Genomic DNA, 27101 nt, shown 5'->3' with positions numbered 1-27101 from the left:
TTGAAATCTTGAAAATGTTGAAATACCACAGATGGGTAGACAAACATTGCACAGACTTCTGATGTAGCCCAGGTTGTGTGATTTTTTTTTTTTTTTTTTTTTTTTTTTTTTTAATTTTTAAAATTTTTTTTTGTTTTACAAGAGCTAGCCTGGCTTGTAGCCAGTTTGAGGATAAAAGTTAAAAAAAAAAAGTCTACGTTACTTCCATAGCTTCTTACTGAAGACCACAATTCCTGGTTCCTCTTTCCTCTTTGATCCAGCTTAAACTGAAGGTCTTAATATAATACTCATAATCCTTCAAAGAAATCCATGTCTCTGAGAGAAATGCAAAAAATTTATTGCCTTTGCTACTTTCCTACTTCCCTTTTTGTATATGAAGCTTGTGATTAAAAGCAGCTGCTCTTCATTTTTGTTTGCACAACACCCAAATCAGCAGATTTGGTCCATCTCTGGGTTTTTTATATTCTGCTGAAAAGCCTGTATTTTCCAGGCAGCCATCAAGCTTGCATTCCTGTAGGAGCCCAGACTGAATCTGCCTGCCTGAAGGCAGCAGCAGGTGCTTTGTTCTTGCACTCTCCTTTCCCTCATGCCACTTCTGAAATGACACAGCTGTCCTTACAAGAGATCTCTGCTTTCATTCGTATCAACTGCATCAGCCTGGAAAGCCGCATATTCCCACTGCTTTTACAAACATCTACGAGGTAGTGCTCACTGTATCCCATGGCAGGGGGGCTGGAGCTAGATGATCTTTCTTATCTATTTCAAACCAAACAATTCTGATGAAATGATTCTGTGATTTTACTGCAGTCCTTAAGCAAAGTCTCAGGCACTCATATGGAAAGAACTGCTTTAAGTGGGGGATCACTGTGCCCTGGAGGCTTTATAAAATATATTTCTGTTTTATGGCATAATAAAACAAGAAGCTCTGAAAGCATTTCTCCATTGGTGCTACATCATGTTGTCCTTTCCTTGATTTCCATGTAGTCTTCTGTTTCCTACAAGATTCAAATTTAAAAGTTCTTTGTGTCAAGAACATTCAAGAAAGCTGCTGCCTGACCACAGCTCTTGTATTTAGAGTTGTGTTGATGCTCCTTTCCTGGAGCAGTCCTGACTGTTAATAGAGATTTGTGTGCCACTCAGTGCCTGACCCCAAGACTGGCCCCATGCAAATAATCAAAACTTCCCACAGAATGAAATTCTGCTCATTCTGAGTGTAAAAGCAGGTCCTTCATTAACTTTACTGCCTTTTGCTCACACTGTTCTTATGAGAGTAGTCCCCAGATGGCACTGTTTGGCCATTTAATGTCATTTTTTTCTTGTCTGCTTAATTTTTTTAGTTCATATGCAATGTAGTCTTTGAAGAAATGCTACAGATTCTCTCCATACAGAAGGAAGCAACTGCTTCCTAGGAGCCATGGCTTGGTGGCAGGATTATTTATTTCTTCTTGTTTTTAGAGTCTCTCCAAAATGGCTTCATTCTTTATGAATGTCAGTGTTCCATGGTTCTCTGCTCTCCAGGAGTCTCTTGCTCTCATGGTAGATCTCTTCTCTTGCCTTAGAATGCTCTTCAAGAATTGCAGGCAGCAAGAAGCTGACAGCAAGGCCCTGCTGTATTGGCTAGGTGGCATATCCTGAAGCACCATACTCACAACCTGCCATCCTTCTTTGCAGCTCCAGATTCCCATACTTATACTGTCAAGGGTGTTTATGTTTCTTTCCTTTTTTTAATGTCTTTTCTTATGACTGCTTCCATTGTTAAGTCACACTTCAAATACTTACAAGAAAACCAAGGTGACTTTGATTCATTTTTCTCCAGACAGAGTTTCAAGCTAATAAGGGACTTCTAAACTGTTAATAACCACTGAGATTGCAACTGCTATGGTTTGGAAAAAAGCCAAAGAATATTTTTTCTTCTTGCATTCAGTACTCAGGAAGGGGGCCCAGAACCAGATAAAAACAGGGTAACACAATGGACGGAAATAGCCGGGGAAAGATGCCCCCCATAGTGGCAGCAAAACCTGTTCATGGGTGGAAAGAATCAAGTTCTTCATCAAGTAAGGGAAATTATGAACTTCAGAAGGAAAGGGTGCATCTATTCAGTAAAGTCATGTTAACACAACAAAATGAGGGAGGCAGATTTATAGGTACTTGTCTAGATTTGGAAAGACAGCTGTCTGCCAAGGAAGGCGGGAGCATCCCTTGAAGATGTAAACCCCCTCCCTCCAAATTATTATAATTTTGAAACTAAGGGGCTCTCAGGCAAACATATGGGAATAGGAATAACAGTTCTTTACTAGGAAAAATAAAAATAAAAATGTAGTAGTACAAAAACCCCCAGACAAACAAAAAGAAACCAGTGACAGAGTCAGAAGACAACCTGACACCTTGTTGATCAGCGTGTTGGTAGCAGTCCAATCAAGTCCTCCTGGAGTAACAGATGTGGTTCTATTGAAATCAATGATCCTGTAGAAGGGTGTAGTTTTCCTCTGAAGATCCAGTGGTGGTGTAGATGGGTCTGGTTTTCCCCTGGGAATCCAGAGGAAAAGCAGTTCCCCTGATGCTCTGAATCTCGGATTTTTATTCAGGTAAGAATGCTTGGCTCCTCCCCCTGGGTGGAGCATCTCCCAATGGGATGATGTAATTTTATCACTCATGCAGTGAGCCTTAATGGCCCATTAACAGAAGATATCCCCTGAGGGAGGATGGGTGTGGAAGAGATAAAGAACACTGCCCCACCTGGCTTTAACAGATGGCACTAGAATACATACTTTCGGTTACATCTTGCATTGCAACCTAAGACAGTACTCAGCTTGGGATTCTGAGGAATAGGTGATTAAGAGAAGTCAAAGGCAGTAGATGCTGACTGCAATAGGCCATTCAGAGACAGGATTGATCTGTACTGTCCTGTGGATGGTAACTTATTTACACTTTTACTAGTGGTCTTTGTCACAAGACTTAGAACTGGATTATTCAAGGAGCAATGATACAACATGAGCTTCAGTAACCCGAAGTGATAAGATTATGGTCTTGAGACCCAGCAGCTAGAATATTTGTGCTCAGCTGGAAATACATCAAAGGTTGTGTAGGAGAAACAGAATGCATGACAGCATGCCAGTTACAAAATGATCAGAAAATTGGTGGGGCACAGCTGGGAGAAGCTTTTCAGATCTATCATGGCCATTGCCAGCAGAGAGGAAAGAGACTCTCAGGGTCACTTGGGACCTACTGAGGCCTTCTACAAACACTGTGGGCAGCGGTGGTCACTTGCAATATTGAAATGAGGCTCAGTGTGACAAACTATCATGTTGGTGGGTGCAGCACAGCCAAAAAGGGCCAAAGTGTGGTGGCAGCGGTCTCTACAAAGTTACCAGTGCAGGGGGATGAAAAACCTGCTGGAAGTGAGAGGAGCTAAGCTGGATGACAAGTTCTGGCATGTCAGCAAGGGATCCCCAATATGCTGAGGGTGGAAATTCACAGCTTCCTAGCAACGGTAATTCATCTTCTTGGAATAACCTAAGAAGCCCAAATAACAAGATGGAGTGTGACAGGTTTAAGGAAGTCAGCATGTAAGATGATATGAAAATGAAGAGATGTGGCCCCTTCATCTATTTCCCTGCACCATTTTGCTTGACAAAAAGAGATGTGATTTTTTTATAGGTCATTCTTCCTTGTAGAGTTGTTGAGACTGAACTTAATCACTGTAACAAGTAAAATAATAGAAAAAGACCCCTCCAAAAACAAACCAGAGGGGGAAAAAACAACAACAACAAAAATGTTGATCTACTGTTGTAACTGTTCTGGAAAAAAAAGAGAAGAGAGTCAGACAGCCAGGAGACTGAGAGACTTGCTCTTTTTTATGTCTTTATTATCAAGCTTGGCCCTGGGGGAGCTTGCTCGCTCCCTTGGCAACGCGGAGGAGGAGGTACACGCAGCTTCGCTTCACAGCTAAGCTGGGGACTCCCACCCCCCTCACGGGCTTTTTTCCCTTGCTGGGGAGTCCGTTTCGCGTCGCTGATCAGGGGTCATCCAGCGATGGGGGACTCCTTCTCAGGTCACGGCGACTAAATAAAGCTGCTTCGGCAGACCCCCGTACCCCTTGCACTAGTCTAAAGCGTAACTTCAGTCCTGGATTCTACTTTGGTTCTCTGCTTTTCAGAGTCTCTCATTCTGAGTCGATCCCAGAATTCTAGTGTTCTTTTTATTTGCATATTCAGATGTTATCCAACGAATGGGAGCAGAGATACAGGTAATAAGGTGAATTCTTAATTAACAAACAAAAAAATAAGGTGATTAATCAATATTAAGAAAGGAATAAGGCAAATTCTTTAAACAGAACTAGCATTAACAATCTTAATGGAATTGCTTAACAATTAAGTAACTAAAACATAGATCATTTAAATAGAACTTGTTTATAAGAGTAACTATTACCCTGTGTGGTTTTGGTGTTTGTGGTATTTCTTCATGAGACTAGACGACCGCCAATGGCAAAAAAAAAGAGCCTGCTCTTTGTCCGGGAGGGAAAATATTGCTTTATTCTCCAGTCCTGCCCTGCTTGGCTGGAGATCTTACCAATAGCTCACTGGTGCCAGAGACCTTGGCCCCGCCCGTGCAGGGGCTTTTTCCCCAGGAGGCAGGGCCCAGAGGCAGGGACAAACCACTACACAATCAGGGATAAAGTATGTGGGGAACAGAGTTGGGTTACAGCTGAGCAAGAACAAACCATGTGATTACAAATCCGACAAAACACAATATTAATACATTACAACAGGTGTTCTGCCTATGTTGATAATTAAACTCACTGTAGAGTCTGCTGCAGTTTAAAATGGAGTGTGTAAGGAAGAGTCGTACTTCAATAAAAGAGGATACTCAGATACCTGTCCTAATAATACAGGCATTCAAGGAATGGAAAACCTTTCTTATTAAGGGCTGAATAGAAATCTCATCTTCTTGAGGTTTTGATTCCTGGATATAATAACTCTTGTGCTCATTGAAAACTTTCAAAATTCATTAAAATGGACACAAAACTATTAATTTTTTTTTCTTTTTTTTTTTTTTTTCCCTGCTCTCGGGAGCTCTGGCCATCTTTGAACATCTTCCAAAAGCTCAGCCAATTCCAGTGTTACTGAGACCCAAGTCTCATTCTCCATCCACATTTTAAGAACACAGGCACTCAGAACAGCCTACGTAAGGGAGAAATCCTCTTTAAGCTTTGTCTCATTTGGTGAACATGCCAGAAGCTGTTTTGGAAATAAAAAAAAATCTCAGAAAGGAAACTTTTTCAGTTTAGAAGTGCAGATAAAGGTAACAGCCTGCAATCAGATGTAAGGAGTTCTTGGCTGATTTCCTCGAGAAATAGGATTTATAGGCTTATGTGTCACTATCAGTCCATCTTATCATTTTATTCCCCTTATCAAGTACAAAGAAACATGCAGAGAGGCAGCAGTGTTGCATGACCTGAGGAGACAGGTGGCTAAGTAAGGTAGAGAGGACTTATGAAAGGCTGGAATTGATATCGAGCCTGTCAAGATTTGAGCCTCTCAACATCTGAAGCCAACTTTGCAATTTTTCTTGTTGTTGTCAATCAGTAGATGTAGCTAGACAGTTATGATTAAGCAATTGCATTGTGAACATTATATGCTTGGCTGCGGTTTGTTTTAAGGAAAAGGGAAGCCAATCCTAAGATGAATGAGTTGTCTGGACGAGAGCTACCAGGAATAAGGTCAGGACCGAGCACTAAGTGGGGGAGAGGTAATTCCAGCAGTGGATCACCAAGTCAGCGACCACCTACTTCAAACAGATCCTGGAGTCAGACAGAGGGAAGAACTCTACCTGGAGACTAATCAGCATGGCAAACAGTCCTGTAGTCCTCACTCTAATTAATGTACTAATTAATGAAAGTCATGTAATCTCTAAGCAATGAATGCTGATGCTTTGTTTGTTGAAATGTAGAAATGGAGTAAAGTTTTAATTACTGGGGAGCCAACCTTTTGTGGGCTGCCACGCTGCTCCCTCCTTTGCACAAACCAGAATTACAGGTAAAAATACCTTGCCTGGCTGTGTGAGTTGGTGCTGCAAAACAGGGAAGGAGCCTGTGGCTGGGACAAGAGAAGCACTAAAGCAAAGTCTTTTTAGACCTTAAGAATCCATGAGACGTCATAACTGGCTGAGTTAATAGGTAGGGGAGCAAGAGGTGCAGCCATATAAAGAAATTAAACTCTGGAAAACCTAGACGGTTTAGTTTTTCTACCTGGCACTGTTTTCTTGGCCTGGCTGCAGTGTGAACACAGGGACAGGTAACTGAAGTGTGGTACTGCAGATAGTCTGTCTCAGGATCTTACTTCCACTGGGCAACACTGCACCAGGCTTGGGCCCCTGTGACCATTCAGGCAGGTTAAGTTCCCTCTGATCCTCTATGCTCCTTCACAGGGTGGGCAACAGCTGACAACATACCCCCTCATGGAAAACACACCACTCTGCCATTGCAGAAGCAAGCTGGGAAAACCATAAAATCAATGGTCTCGGAGAACTAGTTGATTCAGGGCTTGGAGGAGAGAGAGCTCAGCTGTGATGACTCTGGGCCATGAAGGAGCAGCTAGACTTTTCCCACAGGGGAGGAAATGAGTACATCTACATGGCAGGCTGTTACTTAACGACAAAGCTATCAGAGCAAGAAATTCTAGGTACACAGCACTGGAAGAAATTTACCCTGAAACTATAAACACTTGAAAACATTTTTCAGAATTTACTTATGCCAGGGCTTGATGATGATGATTAATTACCCTAGGTGACTAAAGACAGTTAAGTTGGTGCTTCTTCCCCCTTCACAAACACTTTTACTTTGGTTAATTTACCAGCTGACAGTTTCTCATTTCCCTGACCTCCCTGCAGCCACTAACACATCTTATTAAGGCCCCTGGTATAGTTTCAGCTTCTCCCTTGGTGATGACTTGGCTATTCAGTGTGAAATTTGACAAAGTGCACACTTCAGTTAGCAAGCACACCAGCAGCCTGCACTCTCAATGCCTGCCAGCTTTCCTCACTCTCTGCTTTCTTAGCTCAGACAGTTGAAGAGCGTCTGAGCATTAAGATGAGCAGGCTTATGATGCTGGTTTGATAGAGCATGGCAATTCCCTGCAGTGAAAAGCAATACATAAAGACCTCTCTCCTGGAAACAAGTGCAGTAAGAGGAGAAGCTGGTTTCTGAAACAAGAAGTGCTTACATTACACATTGGTACTTTTTAACACAGTTTAGTGCTTAGCTAGTAAAAAAATACCTAGGCCTAAAGTAAATAGAGGCAGTGTCATTGAACATCTGGCACCTGCAGGTGAATCACTTTAAAAAGAAGACTTCAGCTTAGAGAAGAGAAAGATACAAGGCAAGAAGTCTACAAAGATAAAAAATGTAGATGTAGATGTAGATCTTTTACCAGGATACCACATGTACATTTACCAGGATATTTTAGCAAGATTATTTCAGTGAAGTCATATGTCATGGAAGAATATAGCTACATTTCCTACTTCATCGTTGTAATTGTTTATCAACATTGCTCATAGGGACACCAGAAGAGAGGATTTCTGCAGCATGAGAAATTCTCAGTAGGACAAAGACCATGTGACTAAAGAAAGCCATATAGCACTACGCAGATCAGGCAAGCAAGGGGGACCAGAGAGAATTGAAGTCATCACCTGCATGCTGAGTATAATGTACTAATGGCACGGGGAAGCAGTAGCTAAGCAGGAAGAGGAACACTCTGGTTTCTCGCAGTTGCAGGGAGGAGTTGCTGGGTTCCCTGGTAACCAAGATGCAAACGTTTGGTTGTTTTGCACGTGTTTCAGCAGGGGATGCTTTGGCATCTGATAAGGAGGTAGCTTACATAACAGGCAGTTTCCTTGGTAGGGACATTGACAAAGTCTGTTTGCTGTTTCCAGTCCTCATTAAATCTGGAAAAACTTAGTATCACTGGGTTCCCTGTTCATTACATCTCTAAAAATAGCTAAGGCTGTCAGGAAAAGCAGGAGAGAGACTGTCAAACATAAAGCATGACTGCAAAAGTTTTTACTTTAGGAAGAAAAAGCAGATCAGGAAAGAAAATGGAATTAAAGGAGGGGACAGCAAGATAAGTGGGTAAAATTGTAGTGGGGGCGGGGGGAGATTATGGTTGGTTTTCATGTGTCATGAAAAGATACTGCTTCAGCTGTGCCCAGATTTGGCTCTTTCTCTCCGTGCCTGCTCCGAAGGCTAGATGACTGGAATTACTCTAACTTGTGGAGTCCGCTGACATTTGGGTTGAGTTTCAGACACTTACAGTACCAGAATCAGTCCGTCCACTTGTGGCTTTGGAAGTTTTCCTTGAGGTTTTACTCTTTTTCATTCATGTTTTAACCAGTTCATTTGGACTGAATGAAAAACTTACCTTGGGTCAGCATCCCATGACCTGTTCTAACCAGCAGCACATATGGGGCTCATGCCCAGTGACCCCAGTTTATGGCTGCAGCTCTGAGAGAACCTGCCTGGGTGAGTGCACAAATGCAGCTCTAAATCCAGGGCTTTCTTATGCAGGAATAACTTGTTACATCTCTGTACAACCCTGTGTAGAGAAAGAGGGATGCAAATATCATTACTAAATCACGTAAGCTTTGTGCGCAAGGTTTTGGGGGAAACTAACAAGCAGCTTCTTTCTTCAAATAGTTCTTGCTCTGCAGCTTTGCTCCCCCTTCAAAAGCAGGTAGTCTCATACTGCAGCAAGTAACAAGTCTGCAGCCCACAGAAACAAGCCAGGCTTTGGCTCCCTACAGCTCACCAGCTCAGGGGTTATCAGGGGTTATCTTCTTCAGCAATCCCAGGTTGCCTCAATCTCAAATCCCATAAGCTCTGCAAGCAGGGTTTCCAAAATAGCTAAAGCTGAAGGCAGACTTCTGTGCATGTGTGCACACATGCGTGTGTGCACAAAGACAATAAATTATCTAATGCAGATAAAGCTACTTAATTATTTCTTAACTTTTTTTTTTTCCTACGCGAAGAAATTCCTGTTCAGTCTCAGATTTCAGGAGCTGGGTTTACAATGCAGTGCTTCTGGTCTGTCTTTTGCCTCAGCAACTACAAATCTCTGGAGGCTTTGCAGTGCACCAGAATGCAGGAGGGAGAGTCACACTTCAGCAGACAGTCTTTTATAACCTTTTCTGGTGTTTTACTGTGGCTTAAATACAGCAGAGACCTGACATACATTCAAATTGCCATGTACTGAAGAATGGAGAAATGATAGGAGAGAAAAAAAATTACTGTGTCCTTCTGAATTTCTAACTACATCACTATGCTTTCAGAATGTCAGATCATCTTGGGAAGTCTCATTTTTTATTACAGCTTCACTTAATTTTGAATTAATTCTTCCTCACACCCCTTGTATGTAAAAATGATTGCTTTTACTTATTACATGTCTATTTTGCTACTATCCATATATCTGCTCCACTTGTGTGTTCCCCAATACAATATTAAATGTATTAGGGACAAATTTAAGAGGTATTACTGATTACAGAAAAGAGATGCTTGTTTAAACCATTGACATGAGGTGTTCATATATCTGACATTGTCAGTGTCAGAAGAAATGTGCAGGTTTCACATAAACACACATACTCAGATGTGAAATCCTGTTAAATTAGGCCCAGAGAGGAAGAATAACTAAGGCAGTTAAAAAAGCAAGGGGGTAAGCGACAGATACCCAGAACTTATCAACAGCATGTAAACAGGCCTGAGAGCAAAACTACAAGGGAATTAGTCAAAATAAAGCTAAGTAAGAGAATGGGAAAGTTGAACAAAACCTGAGAAAACTGACTGCATATTGTCTTTGTTTGAAACTAGAGAAGAAGGGAAAATAAGGCCTGTTTTTCTAGCCAAATTGTGAAATGAAAGAAGTGAAAGAATCAGGAGAAAAGCAGCTGGGGAAGCAGAAATGCTGAGTGCTGCCTAATGGGCAGTGTTTCATTAAGTGCTGGCAGAGGACACAGAGACTCTTGGAAGGGGATATGCTCCTCATGGGGCATAAAATGTTAATCTTACCAACTTCTTACTAGTTGCCTCAGTAAAGAAAAGTCCGAGGGATGCCAGACTGACCTACAATATCACCTGGCTGCTTTAAATGTTGGTTGCAAAGACAGTCACCAAAATGTTTTTCTAGTGGTTTATCAGAACCAGTGGTACATATGCCTGTTGAAGACAAGGCGTGGTTGGCTTTTGGTCTGCTGATTTCTCAGCAGATTTGGGAAAATGCCTCGAGAGAGGGCTTTGCTCAGAGCACTAGGCTCCTTCTTCCTCAACACACAGAGATGTACATTTGCTTGAGTGGCTCTTCACAATAGCAGCAGTAGCAATGTGCTCTCCTGTAGGGAAAGATGCAAATTCATCTCCCAGAGGGATGGGTTGTACTGTGCTCTAAAATGCCCGTTGGCTCTGATGAAACAAAAGCCTTCTGAATCACATGGACTGCACTATATTGTATCTTTTCTGACACTCTGACATGGACCTTTAACCTTCCAAAGGCTATTTAAGTCAGCCAGTGCCCCTTGACATAAATTGATGCATGCAAGCACTGTGTGCTTGCAAACTGGGAAGCACACAAACACCTCCTCTGAATGCTCATGAAATCACCAGCTCCCAAGGCATAAATGTGTTATCCACAACAGAGGTTATAGCCAAGAACTTGTAAAACGGTCACAGCAGCGCACAGCAGTGCACAGCAGTGATTGTCAACATATTATGTTGTTACATGCTTGTAGACTCACAGAAAGTCAGATTTAAAGTCTTGTACACTGCTCAGGATTCTTCCTGTATTTGACCCCTGCAGTTAAGTGCTACAGTAATGGACTTGAAAGCATGTTGCTGCAAGAACTTGCCAAATGGTGGTGGTACTCAGTAAATACCCAGTGATAGGTCCCAGGGAGTGTAAATCACATGCTAGATACCGTTTTTATACGTCTGGAGAAATCCTTTTGCCTGAACACAAAAATTCTGATCTTATGTGGGAATTTGAAGGTTTGAATGATGGGAGAAAGATGCAGTTTGGGGAATTTCCACTTACTAAAAGGGAAAGTAAGCTTTACACATGAAATAAAAGGAAGATAGACATTTCTGAGATTGTGTTCTGTGATGCATAAGCATTGCTTACATTAGGTTGCTTTATATTTGCTAAGCAACCTTTCCTAGTTTCTGATTGGAGAGTCTTACTAGTTCAAGGCATAAAGGAGAGGAAAAACACCCATGAAAAGCAACAAATACAGCATTTCTTTGACATAAAAATAATGTAACTTTAAGGCACATTACCTAAAGCCATTTTAAGGTTTGAATACAATGATCCAAGGTTGCCTTTTGCCATTTTCTACTGATTCAAGCAATGCTCCTTGCATGTTTTTTCTGAATTTCATCGCACTGCTGAAGTTAATTACTGAATAGTAACTTTCATGGGCGTTCAGAGTCATGCTCCTGCAAAGAAACAAGTGAATAGTGTCTGCAAAAATGCAATTTCTTTTAAAAATAATGGGTTTGGATCATATTAAGAAATGAAAATGTTAGCAGTATTCTCAGTGGAAGCATGAAATGGTAAAAGTGGCCAGAAAAATACTTAGGTAGCCTAAAGGTAGCATAGTGCTAAGGGATGCTCAAACATAAAGAGCATGAATCCACAAGACTCGGGCTCCTTGATTTTTTTCTCCATATTTGAAGACTCTAGGAAAGGCCAGATACAAAGCTTTTATCCTGAACCCACTCATACATGCTTCTCACATCATGGCAACTCTGCCTTGTGGCAGGTGTTGCAAAGCCCAGATTTAACAGCTGGCCAGTGAAACTGGCAGTAAAATCACATATTGACAAACTGCAGCAGGAAAACATTTTTCAAAGCGCGGTACAACGGATTTGGCCTGTGTTTACACAAAATAGATCATGTTTTGTGCTGAGGGAAAAACCCATCAGGAAAACCCCTCTGGAGTCTGCTCGCACGTTTCCTGCAGGGTCACACAGGAGGTACACAGCTGCGGATGGTGGCTGCAAGCAGGTGCCATGCCAACAGCAGACTGTGGCAGCGCACCTTTGGCCTGACTGATCACAGCGAGACACGTCCAGGTGGAAGTGTAAGTGTAAGTGCAGCTGGCACTCTGCTCTGCTTGTGGGGTCAGGCAAAACGTGCCACTCGCAGGTAAAGCCAAGGATTTGTGTACAGTGCAGAAACATGTGCCACATCTTTCCAAGACAGTGGTGGGCCATACAAAAACGGCCTGGGTAGAAATGAGGAGCAATTTTCTTTGGGAGAAAGAAATTTTGAGGCTATCTTTGTATTCCACTATATTTAGCAAGACCAGCATAAACGCTGCTTTACTTTGCAAAGTGTCTTAGTCTTCCTTCATCAGAAAATTCAAGTTCTAAAACTTACTTCTCCTCATTCCTCTGCAATGATCTGCCTGCTACAGTTCATTTCCATTCCAATGGAAAGGCTAAAGGATATCACTACAGTTTTACTAAGAGGTGCGTGTTTGCGTGGGGAGAGATTCTGCTTGCGTAACACCTGCAACAGCATCTGTCCAGGACTCCTTCCTCATCTGCCGAGCACTCTTTCCTGCAACAATCCATCAAACCTCCTTTCCCCTCGCACCGAGGAACGCGGGATGGGATGAGGGGTTGGAACGCGGGATGAGGGGTATAACACGGTCGCAGGTGTGGGATGTGGGACTGGAATGCGGGAGTGGCAGGGGCCGGGATGCAGGGATGGGATGCACTATGGGGCATGGGCCCCGGAGGTGGGATGCAGAGGTGGGACGCGGGTCCGGGATACGGGTCAGGAGGAGGGAGGCGGGTCCGGAGGCGGGTCCGGGATGGGGGTCGGGAGGAGGGATGCGGGTCCGGGATGCGGGTCGGGAGGAGGGATGCGGGTCCGGGATGCGGGTCGGGAGGAGGGATGCGGGTCCGGAGGCGGGTCGGGAGGAGGGAGGCGGGTCCGGAGGCGGGTCCGGGATGAGGGTCGGGAGGAGGGGTGCGGGTCCGGAGGCGGGTCCGGGATGAGGGTCGGGAGGAGGGATGCGGGTCCGGAGGCGGGTCCGGGATGCGGGTCGGGAGGAGGGATGCGGGTCCGGAGGCGGGTCCGGGATGCGGGTCGGAAGGAGGGATGCGGGTCCGGAGGCGGGTCCGGGATGAGGGTCGGGAGGAGGGATGCGGGTCCGGAGGCGGGTCCGGGATGCGGGTCGGGAGGAGGGGTGCGGGGGCAGGAAGCGGGGCTGTACTTCCGGTTCGGTGTTCCGGTTACGCCCCCGCGGCGGGGCTGCCTTACACCTGGCCAATAGCGAGGCTTGGCGGCCGCCGTCGGTGGCCGCTGATTGGCGAGCGGCGGGCCGGAGGCGGGGCCAGGCTGGAGGGCCGGGGCGCTGCTGGTGCCGCCCCGCAGAGCCGGTGTAGCGCCGGCCGGGCCGGGTGTTGGTTCTGCAGGCGCTGGTGCCGAGGCAGGATGCGGCTGCGCTCGGGCGTGTTTGCCTCCTCCTGCCTCCTCGTGCAGGCCTTGGGCGTCGCGCTGTTCCTCCGCGGCTTCTTCCCGGTGCCCGTCAGGTCCGTGCCCCGCAGAGAGGCCCGAGCGGACCCTCCCGCCGAGCCGGCCCCGCCCGGCCCAGGTAACGCGAGCAGCTGCCGGGCGCGCCCCGTCGCTCCCTGTCGCGGAGCTTCTGTAGCGCCCTCCTGTTTCCAGACCAGTTTCCAGAGTAGTTTAGAACTTAACTGGTTTTCACGTAGTTGCGGATCACAGGCAGGAGTATTTGCTCGCAGTCGAAAAGCGTCAAGCATTTGCTGTTACTTTTTTGAAGTGTGTGCTTTCCTGTCGTTTTGTTTTCCTTTCCTTGACTCTGGTGGAGCCGTGGTAGCCGGTTCTGTTCATTAGCAAGTTGTTTGCATTAAATGATGTCGGGTTGACTAGAACCCCTCAGTTTTTTCTGTGATCATTCGCTGACTGTGGTGTGCTCGAGATTCATTATTTCTGTGATTTTTCTTTGCATGTGTCTTAATGCCACCTCGGTGAGACTTTTAACACCTCAGTACACAGTATTGCCGTCCATCACCGTTTCTGTGAAATCACTGTCTTTACAGGTCCTGTTCTGTTCCAGAGCTGTATTTGTGAAACCAGAATCTTCAAGAATCTTTTTAAGGAGACAGTTGAGGATGTGCTAATAATGTAGTTGTCTTATATGTTCAGTCACAGATTATATTAAAGTAATGTGAAGAGCACTGTGTACTTGAAGGACTGTTTTTCACCAGTTTGGAACTTGTGGAATGAAACTTCAGTCACTTGGCAGCTGGATTGAGTAGTATTTTGCTCATACAAAGCTCTTGATTGGGACACCTACTTACGGTTAACTTTGTGGAGCAGGACTTTAACTGCCAAACTGGGTCTTTAGCTGCCTGATATTTATTGCTAATTCTTCTGAAGTGTGTGATGTTACGCTGTGGGGACAGGCTTACTTAAATTGTGAGACACAGTGGAGGGAACAAAAGGTTGTGACTTATGGTGGGATGTGCTGATATTGGTTAAGCAGGAACACTGAAAGAATCTTATCTGGTAACAGACTGAGTGGTTTCTGCTGAAAGGCAGTTTGATTGTTAGCTGGAGTTTACCAAGACTGTCACAGATACTTGATAGGCTGCTGTGAGTGAAATAATGCATTTGCATGTAATTATTAGCAGGACACTAATGTGGAAGGGACTGGGTGGGAAGGAGATGTCAGACAATTCTGTTTGGAAAGGACTTGTTTGTGTTGAAGAGTGGAACTGTGCACCACCGGGCTCTAGAAGCAGTTTAAATTTAGGCGTGTCATGAACAGGCCTAGGTGTGGTAGGCAAAAAATGGAGTGCCAGTAGAGTACTTACTTTCTGTAGTTCTTGGTTATGATGTGCTTGCAGAGTGATGTCTGGATGGTAAGGTCTGAAGGCAGGGTATTGCTTACTAAACCATGATACAGAAGGCTTTCAATCTACTTTAGACCTATTCAGAAAAGAATATTTTCCAGTGCTTCTGTAACTCTGTTTAACTTTGTAAGTCCTGACTGCTATTGAGTGCATGCTGTCTTGGCTGTGAGAAGCTTGTGATACTGAATGCTTGCAGCGCATTATTGTAATAAGTTCTTGGTAGAGAACCTGTGGTTTTCTTCACAGACGTTCAGGTTCATTTAAACCAGCTGTTTTCTAAGTAAACCTGGCAGAGATAAATGAGCATGCTGCATGGCAAGACTTGGACAATGTATTTCTTTAACTGTCTGACAGTAAGTATTTTCACGTGGCTGTAAATGACTCCAAATTCATTTGACCTTCTCAACACTTTGACTTTCTGATAAATCACACTGCAGGAGGAAGTTAGGAGTAGGGTATATGTGTTTGCAATCTGAACATTTTTGGTGTCCAGCAAGCTTTCTTTCACTAAGCAAGTGGATAGGGGAAAGGTGTAACTAACGGGATATCCAGTGATGCCTTCTTGTTTTTCATGAAGAGCCAAAGCCTGCTAAGTTGATAATTCAAGTCCTGGGAAAACAAAATTATCGGTTTAGTTAGGATTGCTTGCAGTTAACATTTTGTTGTTGAGATTTCCTTCTTCTCCCTACTGTGCCCTCGTCCCCCATTTCCTGATCGGGAAAGATCACTGGCAGTAACTAGTCTGTGAATGTCAGTTTGTTGATGCTTATCTATGTATCCCAAAATACAGTTTCTGAGGTTGTTTTTGATGTTGTTGTGTTAGACACACCATTATCTGCAACCTTTCCAAATTGTCAACCATTTATGCAGAAAAGACGTTTACTCTAAAGGACTGTAAAACCCCTAACTTTATGTAATGCGTGTACTGAGAAGTCAATTCAACACAATAGCGTCTGGATAGAGGGCTGTGGGTAGGATACATTCTGCTTCCATTTTGCTCTTCTGTGTTTTTTCCTGAGCGAGAGATGAGACCTGTAGAGGTTGGGGCAAAAATGCTGCTGTAAGTGGACCAAGTTCAATGCAGATGAAGAGTTGCTGTGACCAAAATTAAGTCCATGGAAGAGAAAGAGGTGGGCTTGAAGGTATGGCGTTGCCTACTACTTGATGCACAGCAGCATTTTTCTGTACCCACCTGTACACCGTGTTCAGGGAATTCTGGAATTGGATTTTGGCCCTGCAGCTGCCATGACTAAACTAGCCTATCTTACATTCTTCTGCCTTGGAGGGATTGAATGTGCACAAATCTGTTTCATAGGAGTGTCAGTGAAATTGTCTCTTTCTTTGTAAGCTTCCTGTTATCTTACAGTGAGATTTCATAAAGAGGCATTGTTTATGTTCTGATGTGCAAAATTGGGTGTTAGCACAGGTGAATGCTATCTATGTCTTTTTTCTAACAGAAGTTGTCTGTCAGATACAATTAGTTCAGCTTTGCTGAAGTAAAAAGAGAGAAGGTGAAGCTATCCCTTCTTATTACCTTGAACACTCTCCATTTTAAAACTTTTCTTTACTTTTCCTGATTTCAAGTCACACATTCCATTCACATCTTGTTTTACTTCTTAGAAGTGGTGTTGGAGTTGTGTTATTCCTGTGCTGGATGGCTTGAAAACTCATCTTCTCAGATTACTTCTCTGGTTTTCTGTTTGCAGCTTCTCATTCCTGGATGTAGAATTAATAAAGACTTCAAAAGCACTCATTTATGGGGTGAAGTTGTCATTTAACTTCTGTTTAGTCTTGGATAAAATTTTTTGATGACTTTTATATGCTCTGTTTTTATTACTTAGGAATGGTTTCTAACTGGACCAAAATTCCTCCACCGCTCTTCAGAAAAGTTGTTATTGTGCTGATAGACGCTTTGAGAGATGACTTTGTGTTTGGATCCAAAGGTAAACAGTTCATGCCGTATACTACTCAAGTTGTTGAAAGAGGGACTTCCTACAGTTTCATTGCTGAAGCCAAGCCACCCACTGTGACTATGCCTCGAATTAAGGTAAGTGGAATTTTATTCTCTTGTTTCATTGGAGAAGCTTTTCAAGTATGAGTTGTTTCACATGGTTGGAATTGGCATAAAGGACGTTTGTGGGGTTAGTGCAATGGCTGAATGTCTCTTTGCTGTAGTAGTGCATGTTGTGGAGTTCTGATTTGCCATGGGCAAGTGGTTAAGGCCAGATAAGGCCCTAGTTCATCCTTAAATGATTGACATAGCCTTTTTATTTGTAATCATGGGAAGGTGGTAGTCTCTTAGTTGTTCAGTTTTTCAGTTGTCTTCTATGTCGGAACATTTTTATTGTATTTCTCTGTGTTCTTGTAACTTCGGAGAGAAAATCCAGTTTAGTATAGAATTGTTTTGTCATAGGGATGTTTCTGAAGAGTTCCTTGAAAAGGCAATTCTGCCAAGTTCCAGATACTAAAAGATGAATTGTGATCATGTCATCAAAATACTTGATCATCCAGGCTTGTCAGTGGTAGATCTGAGTAACACCTCTGCACTGAAGAAGCTGAGGGAGTGATCATTGGTAGGTTAACTAGCAGGCGAGTGAGAGAGTGAGGGGGAGACAGTCTGGTAGCTCTTTATAGGTGGACTTCATTGCTTTTTCTAAAAGTTTCTTACTCACTGCTTTGAAGGTACTCTTGTTGTTAATGTTGAGTCAGTTTACTTATACCTAAATTGTCTTTTGGTGATTTAATGACCATTAAATGAAACAAGCATCAAACTGTTATAGAAAATATTTTTTCTGGCCATTAACTTAGACAGTAATATTTTTACCTTCTGTAAAGCTGTTATCTCGGACATCAGCTAGCACTGTGTTGTGGCAGATGCGGTTTTGTGGTAAGACAGCTTGTGTTCTTTTACTTTGTTGTGTTTCCTTACCAAAAATATAATTTGTCTGTCATTTGGCTTATTGCTTCCTCCCATTTACATTACTACTGTTGTCTGAGCACTGAAAGTTTCTTGTTTAATGTGTCTCTTTTCTTGTTTCATTAGGCTTTGATGACAGGTAGCATACCTGGTTTCATTGATGTTGTTGTGAACCTCAATTCTCCAGCTCTATTGGACGACAATCTGATATGGCAGGCAAAAACAGCTGGGAAAAGAATAATATTTTATGGTGATGATACCTGGGTCAAATTGTTCCCAAAGCACTTTGTGGAATATGATGGAACAACATCATTTTTTGTGTCAGACTTTACAGAGGTGAGAGGCTTTATATGATCCCAAGTTAAAATAATGAGTACAAACAGTGTCAGTTTCTGGGAATGAGTGAGTAAAGCTACCCTTGTTTTGAAATACTCACCTGGCAATTAAATAGAAATTTAATTTGTGTGTGGTTTTGGTGTGGGCACTGTAAAGCTGAGCATTTCAATCCCTCCTGCGTATGCTATAAAAAGTGTTGGGATGATACAGTAATCATCAGTTTCTCACACTGTAACTTTCCTAAACATACCATTTTCTCACAAAACTTGTGGTTGGAAGTTAGACTAGTTTCTTTGTTTAAAAGTTCTATTATCCACATTTTCAGTTTACTGTCAGATATTTTTAGTTAGTGCAATCTTTAAGAGGTCCATTAATATATTAGCTTGGTCTCGTAGAGGTGTACTTTTATAGTATTGCATCACTTTTGTAATTGCAATGGGAGCAGTTTTTCTTTATGTTGTCAAAGAGGGAGCATAGAAAATAATTGAAACAAATCCTGAAAATTCTTACTGTGGGCACATTAGAAGAGTAAATGCTTTGGCAAATTTACTTCATTTTTGAACCTTTATGATTTGTAAAACCTCAAGCCATTGATCTGCTGCTACTGACTGAAGTATTTTATTATTTAAGAGAGTTAGAAAGGTCTACCGTGAATTGGAAGACATGTTTAATTAGTTATGCTGATAAGACTTGCAAAAACTTTAACCTGGAGTAAAAAGTGCAAATGTTCTACTGGATCTGTGGTTATGTGGCTTTCAAGCTCTTTTTGTGGTCCTTACACAGTCTTGATACAGTCTATTAAACACACAGCTTTTTATAGGTTTTTTGGTAGTTATATACAGACTCAACAAAGTAGTATCACAGGGGAAATACTGTAGGGATTTTCAATAACTGAACAGAATATATGCAACTAAAAATGTATTGTCAACCTAAGCAGGAGAACAGGTGAGTTAGACTCCAAATAGCACTTTTCAAATAGTTTTTCTCACTATGTTGTCAATTCATTTACTGCAATCTTCTTGTGTTTGCACATTAGCAAAAATGGAGTTGAAAGATCGGGGTTTGTTGTACTCCTGAGCTTCCCAACACTAAACTGAGACTTTTTATTGTAATATTTGATGTATCACATGTGAAGTCATAATCTGGAGTGTGAAGGGTGAAAGTTACTGAAGAGTTCTTGGAACAGTTTTTATAAGTTTCTGTGGAGGCTTGGCAACCCATTTGCCTTGTCTTTATGTAATCTGATGCGTCCTTACCAGAGAAGATTAAATGGGGTGAAGAATCTATTTTTTAAGACAAATATATTTAACTGCCTGATATTGAACTAATAATTTTTTTTTCCTTATTAACATTGCGAGTGACTTTAATCTTCTCAACTTCTACGGAATTTTCGTGGGTAGTGTAGTTAATTTTTTTGTTTTTTACAAGAGGTATTTTTTTTTACCTTATAGTTGTTTTCCGTTTCTTTGAGGTTGATGATAATGTTACCAGACATTTGGATAGAGTGTTAAAGAGAGAAGACTGGGATATCTTAATACTACATTACCTGGGGTTGGACCATATTGGTCATATGACTGGGCCAAACAGCCCATTAGTGGGACCAAAACTACGTGAAATGGATAATATACTGAAGAAGATTCATATTTCCCTTCTTTCAAAGGTAATACAACTTTCTCTTGGTTCAGTGTCTGTTAGTTGTGGACTGACATTAAATGCTTGCTGGTTGTTGGTAGCTTCTTTATTCATAGACTGAAGTGTGTATTCTGTTCTTTGTCTTCCTGGGTCATTTCCCCATGTAGCATTTCTAGGCATTTGGTGGCTGACCTTAGTAACATCTGTTAACAGCCTCTTCTGGGGAGCTGTGGGAAATAACACCCCCTGGGTGTGTGGGAAGAGGAGAGGAATGCCTGCCAAAATTCTCCCATCACTTGTGAATTAAAATGGTTGTCGGTCTGCTTTCTAGCGATGAAATTCTGCAGGAGGAGTAATGGGCATGTGTAGCTAATGATTCTGATGTCCAGCATTATGAAGGCATACCTAATTCTTAGATATTTGGTAAATTCAAATGGAAGTGGTGGTCTTAATCTGCCCTTATTTATTTATTTAATTATAAATATATACATATATATATATATTTTTTTTTTTCCCCCAATGGTGTATGTAGCACATCTGAATCTGTTTTTAGATTGGTAGTTACTGTTGTCACTTAGCTAAGCAGTCTGGATTCTGAAATACCAGGTTCTAGTTAACACATGGCTCAATGCTTTTTTTATTGTTTGTTTTTGGCTACTGCAATTTGGAATAGCTGATCATGAAATTTCAATAGTATTTTTAGTCAAGTGGATACTATTTCATGGAAAGAAAGGTTAAACCCTGTGTGTGGAAGTTCTGTGAATTGAAAAACAGTTGTTTTGTTGCTGTTTTTTAGTATCTTTGCTTTTGACATTTATATTTAAGCCTTTATGTCAGTTTTAGAATACAGACGTAATAAAAGCACTTTATTTTTTGGATAGAATAGGTACTGGTAATAACTAGAGATGGTAAATAGCTACTTTGCTGTTGAATGATGGTTAGTTTTCTGCCACTTTGATTTGTTAGCTCAAAATTCTTGGAAAGGTCTCACTTAAGTTTTTCTTTCTCTTTACTCAGGAACATACACGTCATGCAACATCAATCTTCAGCAATCATTAACAATCAGTCTTCATTGGCTGTCGTATTTCAACCCCAGATCAGTCAGATTTCAACACCTAAAGCCCTTGGGAAATTAGAAATCCTATTAGAAATAGGATTATTTTTCAATATTGAATCAATGTTATGTTAATATTTACAATATTAATAATCCAGACTGTATATTAAAACTTAGTGAAGCTGAAGAAATGAAGAGGGGGATATTTATGTGTTAATGATGCGCTTCTGTGACACCTGATTTTCTTCTCATGGTGTGATAGTCTTTATTTAATCTTCCAGAGAGTTTCTTGCAACTCTGTAAATTTGGGGAGGTGGGGTGTTTTTTTTGCTAAGATATTGACAAGTGTGTTATATATCAATGTGCCTTAACTTTTAAAAATTACTATTACTGAGTTACACTTAATTGCAGCCATCTCTTGATATCTGGCCCAGGGTGAGCAGATTTCAGAAATGAAGATAATACTGAGACATTCATGTTTGAAAATTGTGAAGATAGTGAAATGATATAAATGAATTGTGTTTGTGTGTAAGTGAGATACTTTCTGTGATTTGCAGGAGGAAGTTTCTCTGCCCAATTTGTTAGTTGTTTGTGGGGATCATGGGATGTCTGAAACAGGCAGTCATGGTGGTTCTTCAGAAGGAGAAGTGCACACACCTCTGCTGTTTATCAGCTCTGCTTTTGAGAAGAGAAATGGTGAGGATCAAAGAAGCATGACCTTTTTTAGAACTGTCTTAGTTTCAGATGGAATAGAGTTCATTCATACTACTACTTACATTCATACTACTTCTTAGTAGCTGGTATAGGACTGTTTTTTGGATTCAGTATGAAAATAAGGTTGATAACACACTGGTGTTTTAGTGTTTACTCTGAGTCAAGGATTTTTGTGTTTCCCATGCTCTGCCATTGAGCAGGTGCAAAAGGAGCCATTAAGGAGCACAGCAAGGACAGCTTACCTGAACTGGGCAAAGGGATATTCCATACCATGGAACATCATCCCTAGTATATAAACTGGGGCTGCAAGTCACTGACTGGGGGTGGACTGGACATCGGTCAGCAGGTGGTGACAAATTTTATTGTGAATCACTTGTTTCTCTTGGGTTGGATTCTTCTCTCTGTCTCCTTTTCATTAATATGGTTATTGTAATATTTAATTTTATTTCACTTGTTAAACTGTTTTAGTCTCAACCCATGAAGTTTACCTTTTCTTTCTCCTCCCCACACAGGTGTGAGAATGAGCGAGTGGCTGCATAGTTCTTGGTGTAAGACTCCAGTAGATACCAGTGCATACTGTACTTTTAAGGATGGGAATGCTACTACTGTATGTAACTCTAACAAGAACAGCAGCAATAATTATATGTAGATTATAGCAGTTATTATTGTAATGGGAAGGGGAGAGAGGGAGGAGTAAAATCTTGGAGAGGAAGGGGAGAGAAATGAAACCCAAGAGAAATGTGTGATGCACAGTGCAATTGCTTACCACCTGCTGGTTGGTGCCCAGCCCACCTTCAAGCAGCAATCCACAGCCTCCAGTCAACTCCCTTCAGTTTGTGTACTGGCTGCTATGCTCTGTGGTATGGATTATTCCTTCGACCAGTTCAGGTCAGCTGCTCTAACTCTCTTCCCTCCCAGCTTCTCATGCTCACTGGTAGAGCACAGGATGTGGAAAAGTTCTTGCTTTAGAGTAAGCCCTCCTTACCAACAGCTAAAACATCAGTGTGTTATCAGTGTTATTCTCATACATAATCCAGAACAGCCCCTGTACCAGATGCTAGGGAGAAAATTAACTGTCCCAGTTGAAACCAAGACAAGAAGACACTGGCAACTGTAATTTATATTATTCTAGAATTCTTCTTGAAAAGTGCTTTAGTTCGTTCTACATCTATTTGGCAAAGCCCATTCTCTGTGAACTGAACTCTGGTTTCAGCCATAATTAGTGTCTGTATCTTGGTGAAAGCATGAATCAAGCTTTGTAACCACTGAGAGAATTGTGTATTTCTGAGATGATGATCTTTTACAACACTGTCCTGTCTGTTGAGAGCTAATGAGATCTGTTGTCAGGATACTGGGGTAATGGTAAATTAATAGGTATAGATGCAAAATCCTATTTGAAGTGGGTTTAAATTTTGTCTTTCGTGGCCAGAATATTCCTTTGGCCTCCAGTCTTCTCTCTCAGACAGCTAGGATAGAGAAATGAATGGCAATTTCTCATACAGAGTTAACCAGAAAGAGGAAGAAAGACCTTGGGAGACTAGAGACCATTAGAAATAGGATTTTTTTTTAAACATTAAATTGATCTGACCCTTGTGAAAGGGTGAGAGGTGACAGCACTGATAACATGACTATTGATTACTAGGTCTTAAGTATATATGGAATTCCATATATGGAATATGGATCATGACTGTGTTTACTCTCTAGGCTGGTTAATTTTATATCATTGATGTGAGTTTGCATGTTTCTGAATCTGATTTTCTACTTGTAGCTAATAATAAAAAATAAAAGCCAGATAGTTAAAGGCAAGAGGCAATAAAGAAATGGAGTGTTAGAGAATCTTTAGGCTACTTTGTAGAGTTGTGATTAAATAAACTTCTTGACTGAGTGCATTGTGGTGGAATGTAGTTATACGAGGAGTGAATATTTCCCCCAAAAATAATACTTGCTTCTGCCTTTCATTCTGCCACTTGCTCACTTCCATCTGATTTCTTTTCCTCTGAAACCTGTGTGCAGAACCTTGATTTATTTATCTTGCTGGAGGTTCCTGCAGCACAGCGGAGGTGGATTTTCCTGCTGTTTGTAAAGTTGTTATTGAGCTGCAATAGAAAGCACTGCTTGAGGAGTTATTGACCTCTTCTCAGGTCTGTAAAAAAAAACAAAGTCAAGAGCGGATTAAAGCTCTTGGCTAAATTTTTATTTTATAAATTTCACTAGCACGTGTTGACAGGCAGGCTACAAGGGTACAGATTCTGTAAATACAGTCTATTGCTCATTGAAATTAGTTTCTATGAGGTTTAAACTGAATGAGTGGTTTTTACAATATAGTGAAATATATCTATTTACCTGCATTTTGGGATAGAGCACATGATTTCTTATGCCTTTGTAAATATCAAGCAGTTTACTTTTCATTGGTGCAGTAATTAGGATTCTAGTGACTGCTCCTTATGATCCTACTGTAAACAAAATGTACTGTGGTTGATTTGGTAAACCTCAAAATAGTAATCCTGTGGGCTTTTTGCATTTAGTATGCTGTCAGAATATTACTTGTATTGCCTTCTACAGAGATGTGTCACCCATGATTGGCTAAATATGTTTAGTAGTTTGGCTTTTTTAACCAGTTAAGGACTTGCCTTTAAAGACAAAATCTGAAAACTGCTGACGGACAGGCACTCATGCAAAGAGGCTTTACGGATTATAGATGGCATTCTGTACAAGTATGGGATTAATCAGAGCTAGATGAGAAATGAGGGAGATTTTAATGCTCCTGAAAGGAGCCTTGAGAGGAATAAAGACTATATAGAATTCTTCCTATACTGTATTTAAGTCAACACACTCAATGCCTGAAGTTACAAAGAGATGAAATAAAAGCATAATAGAAAAGCACTGTTGCCTAACTAGTTCAGTCCAAAAAAACCCCCAAAAAACAACTGGCAAAACAATCTTAAACAGAAAGTTCATTATGTTAATAAAATCATTCATGTCTGTAGATTTCCATGGGACTGAAGGCTAATCCTGATAACTGCAGTAAGTTAATGGAATCTTACACATGCCCCTTTAAAAATCACTGGATTTGCCTGCATTTACTCATGGATTTTGAGTCTCAACGTTCTTTACCTGATGTCTGAGTCTCTTTACCTAGCAATCTGATATTAATTAAATCTTGAGCTGTTGTGATTATATTTGTTGTGAAGCTTCTGGAATGCTGTCAACATTAGTTAAGATTCTCATTCGTTGTTCATATATTAAATCAGCCTACTATAGTGCTTTCTATTATTTCTAATGTAAAAGTTATGAAACCCTGTTAGGATGTAGGCTGCAACTTGATATTAAGGTGATGTCCTGGATCATCTGTTTTCTTACTTGTATAACGTTTATGTTGTGTTTACAGTAGTTGTTAGCATTGAAGAGTAGTGCTGGCTAAGAATTTAATAAATATTGGATTTACAGCAGCAGTGGATAGCAACTGAAAAAGATCAGTCAGCTCTCTGCAGACCACTTAAAACAGCTGATCTAACACCAATGAAACAATTTTGCAACTCGTAAGGTGCCAGCTCTCTCTGGAGAAATAAAATGGGCCTGTTATTGAAATTTTTTTTTTTTTTTTTTTTTTTCATTGTAGCTCCTCTAGCCCACCCTGAACATGTGCAGCAAACAGATTTAGCAAGCACACTGGCAATAGGTCTTGGCCTACCAATTTCCAGAAACAGTGTTGGGAACCTTATATTGCCAGTTGTTGGAGGCAAGTCAATGAGAGAACAGCTACGTTTTGTGCACTTGAATGGGTTCCAGCTTAGCAGATTGCTGAAAGAAAACACACCTGCATATGAAAAAGGTAAATTAACTGAAAAAATGTTACAGATATACTAACAAGAGATTGTTTATAAAACAGTTTGGACTTGTAAATTCAATAGTATGGCATTGCACTACAAATTAGCTATTGAGAGCAGTATTCAGAACAGTTGTACCGAATTCAATATTTACTGCAATCTACTTTGATACACTGCTTCTGAATACAGTTTTTTTTAAATTACTGCTAATATTCCTACTTGGCAAAAGAGCAAAAATAATGATGGAGTAAGATTAAACTAGAACTGCCTCTGTAGTTAAATCTCAGTGGTTTCATAACTGCTCTTTGTGAAGTGTCCTATAGGGCACTGACTGAGCTATTTAGAGAGTTAACACAATGGACTGAATCTTTTAGTTTAAATAAAAAGATGCTTCAAGTAAAGTTGGGAGATAATTTAGGGTAAATTATCTTTCTATTTCATTTTTATGTATTTACTTGCAATAGCAACCGAGAGAACTGCTTATTAAAAATGCGTGTGTGTATGTGTGTGCATTAAAAAACAATTAGGAAAAATATTCCAAACCTAGCAAAATCTGGTATTTCATTAGGAAGCATGATACAAACTGCAGTATAAATAATGAAGTTAATATCATAATTTTTTGGAAAACAATTGAGTCAGAGGGTAAAGGAGAATACTTTACCATTGACATTAGAAGTTGTCTTAAAGTGACTGTTAGGCTTGTGAATTGATTTATAACCTGTTAAATTATTAAAATAACTAGATGAGAATGCACAGTTGTTTTACTACTAGGAATAATTAAAGTGGATAGCAACATAAATTTTAGCAAAATGATCATTCTAGGTCAAGAATTAATTATCTTTCAACATTGTAGCTTCTAATCATAATTAAACTTCGTTCAGGAATTTGAACAGAACAAATTCCACTTGTTGCAGCCACATGCCTATAGGAGGACCCATGCTCCATCTCTTCTGATATTCTTTTCTGCACAGATTTCACTTATGTCAAGTGAGGAACTTGCCCTGTTGAGGGCTTTCAGGATCTGATTGTGTTGCTGCAAATGCCATCACAAAGTTCCATCTGACAGTATTTCTGCAAACACTGATGAAACTACCAGCTTTTGGTTTATATCTTAATTTTTTTTTTTTTTTTTTTTTTTTTTTTTTTTTTTTTTTTTTTTTTGTCTGGGAACACTTTAATTTCAACTTGTAGCTTTTATCTGAGAAATGAAAGTCAAAATTGCTGAGGATACAAATGTAAGAACTTTTTATGTTTACTTATGACTGCAAACTTATTAGAGGTGCATCCTTCCTGGAAAGGGTTTGGGAGGCAAAGCATCCACAATGGCCTTCTCTACTTTCACTAATGGAAAGTCTCAATAACATGGTGCAAGTCTAAGTCCAAGTCATGGTAGCTTTTATTGCAGTCTTAGTGTCAATTTCCCCTGTTTCTGTAGACTTTTTAGAGGGATCTTGTTTTTCTTAGAGTGTTGTAGATGTGCAAGGCTATAGGTTAATGCTTTGGTCTGTTCAGTTGAGACTGGCAGGGAAACAGTATGTTCTGTTCATTTAGTGTTGTCAGATGTGGATACTTCAGGCTTAGAAATAATAAAGAACGTCACTAACTCAGTGACTAATATGAACATGCATGAATGGCCATTTTTTTTTTGCATGGCTTTTTAGTGAAGATAAATGGTTTCCCACTATCCCACTA

General features: G+C 41.0%; 1 protein-coding gene across 10 annotated transcripts in view; it reads left to right on the top strand.

The window, feature by feature from the left end:
• PIGG (phosphatidylinositol glycan anchor biosynthesis class G) overlaps nucleotides 1-27101 on the top strand; it is a 102587-nt gene that overhangs the window by 8267 nt on the left and 67219 nt on the right. For 4 of the 10 annotated variants that reach the window (XM_040090233.2, XM_040090225.2, XM_040090231.2 and 1 more), the window contains exons 1-6: nucleotides 13450-13644; nucleotides 16771-16976; nucleotides 17973-18182; nucleotides 19654-19842; nucleotides 21426-21564; nucleotides 25202-25414. In XM_040090233.2, coding sequence (XP_039946167.1) covers nucleotides 13485-13644; nucleotides 16771-16976; nucleotides 17973-18182; nucleotides 19654-19842; nucleotides 21426-21564; nucleotides 25202-25414 — 1117 coding nt within the window. In that variant the 5' untranslated portion in view covers nucleotides 13450-13484. Of the gene's footprint in view, nucleotides 1-12658; nucleotides 12684-13428; nucleotides 13645-16050; nucleotides 16072-16770; nucleotides 16977-17972; nucleotides 18183-19653; nucleotides 19843-21425; nucleotides 21565-25201; nucleotides 25415-27101 lie in introns of those variants that run through there. The other 6 variants (XM_040090226.2, XM_040090224.1, XM_040090230.2 and 3 more) reach the window with 6 other exon arrangements.

The sequence above is a fragment of the Hirundo rustica genome, chromosome Z (assembly GCF_015227805.2).
Source record: "Hirundo rustica isolate bHirRus1 chromosome Z, bHirRus1.pri.v3, whole genome shotgun sequence".
Taxonomy (NCBI): domain Eukaryota; kingdom Metazoa; phylum Chordata; class Aves; order Passeriformes; family Hirundinidae; genus Hirundo; species Hirundo rustica.
Note: the sequence above shows the minus strand (reverse complement) of the source record. Positions and strands in the feature narration are given on the sequence as shown.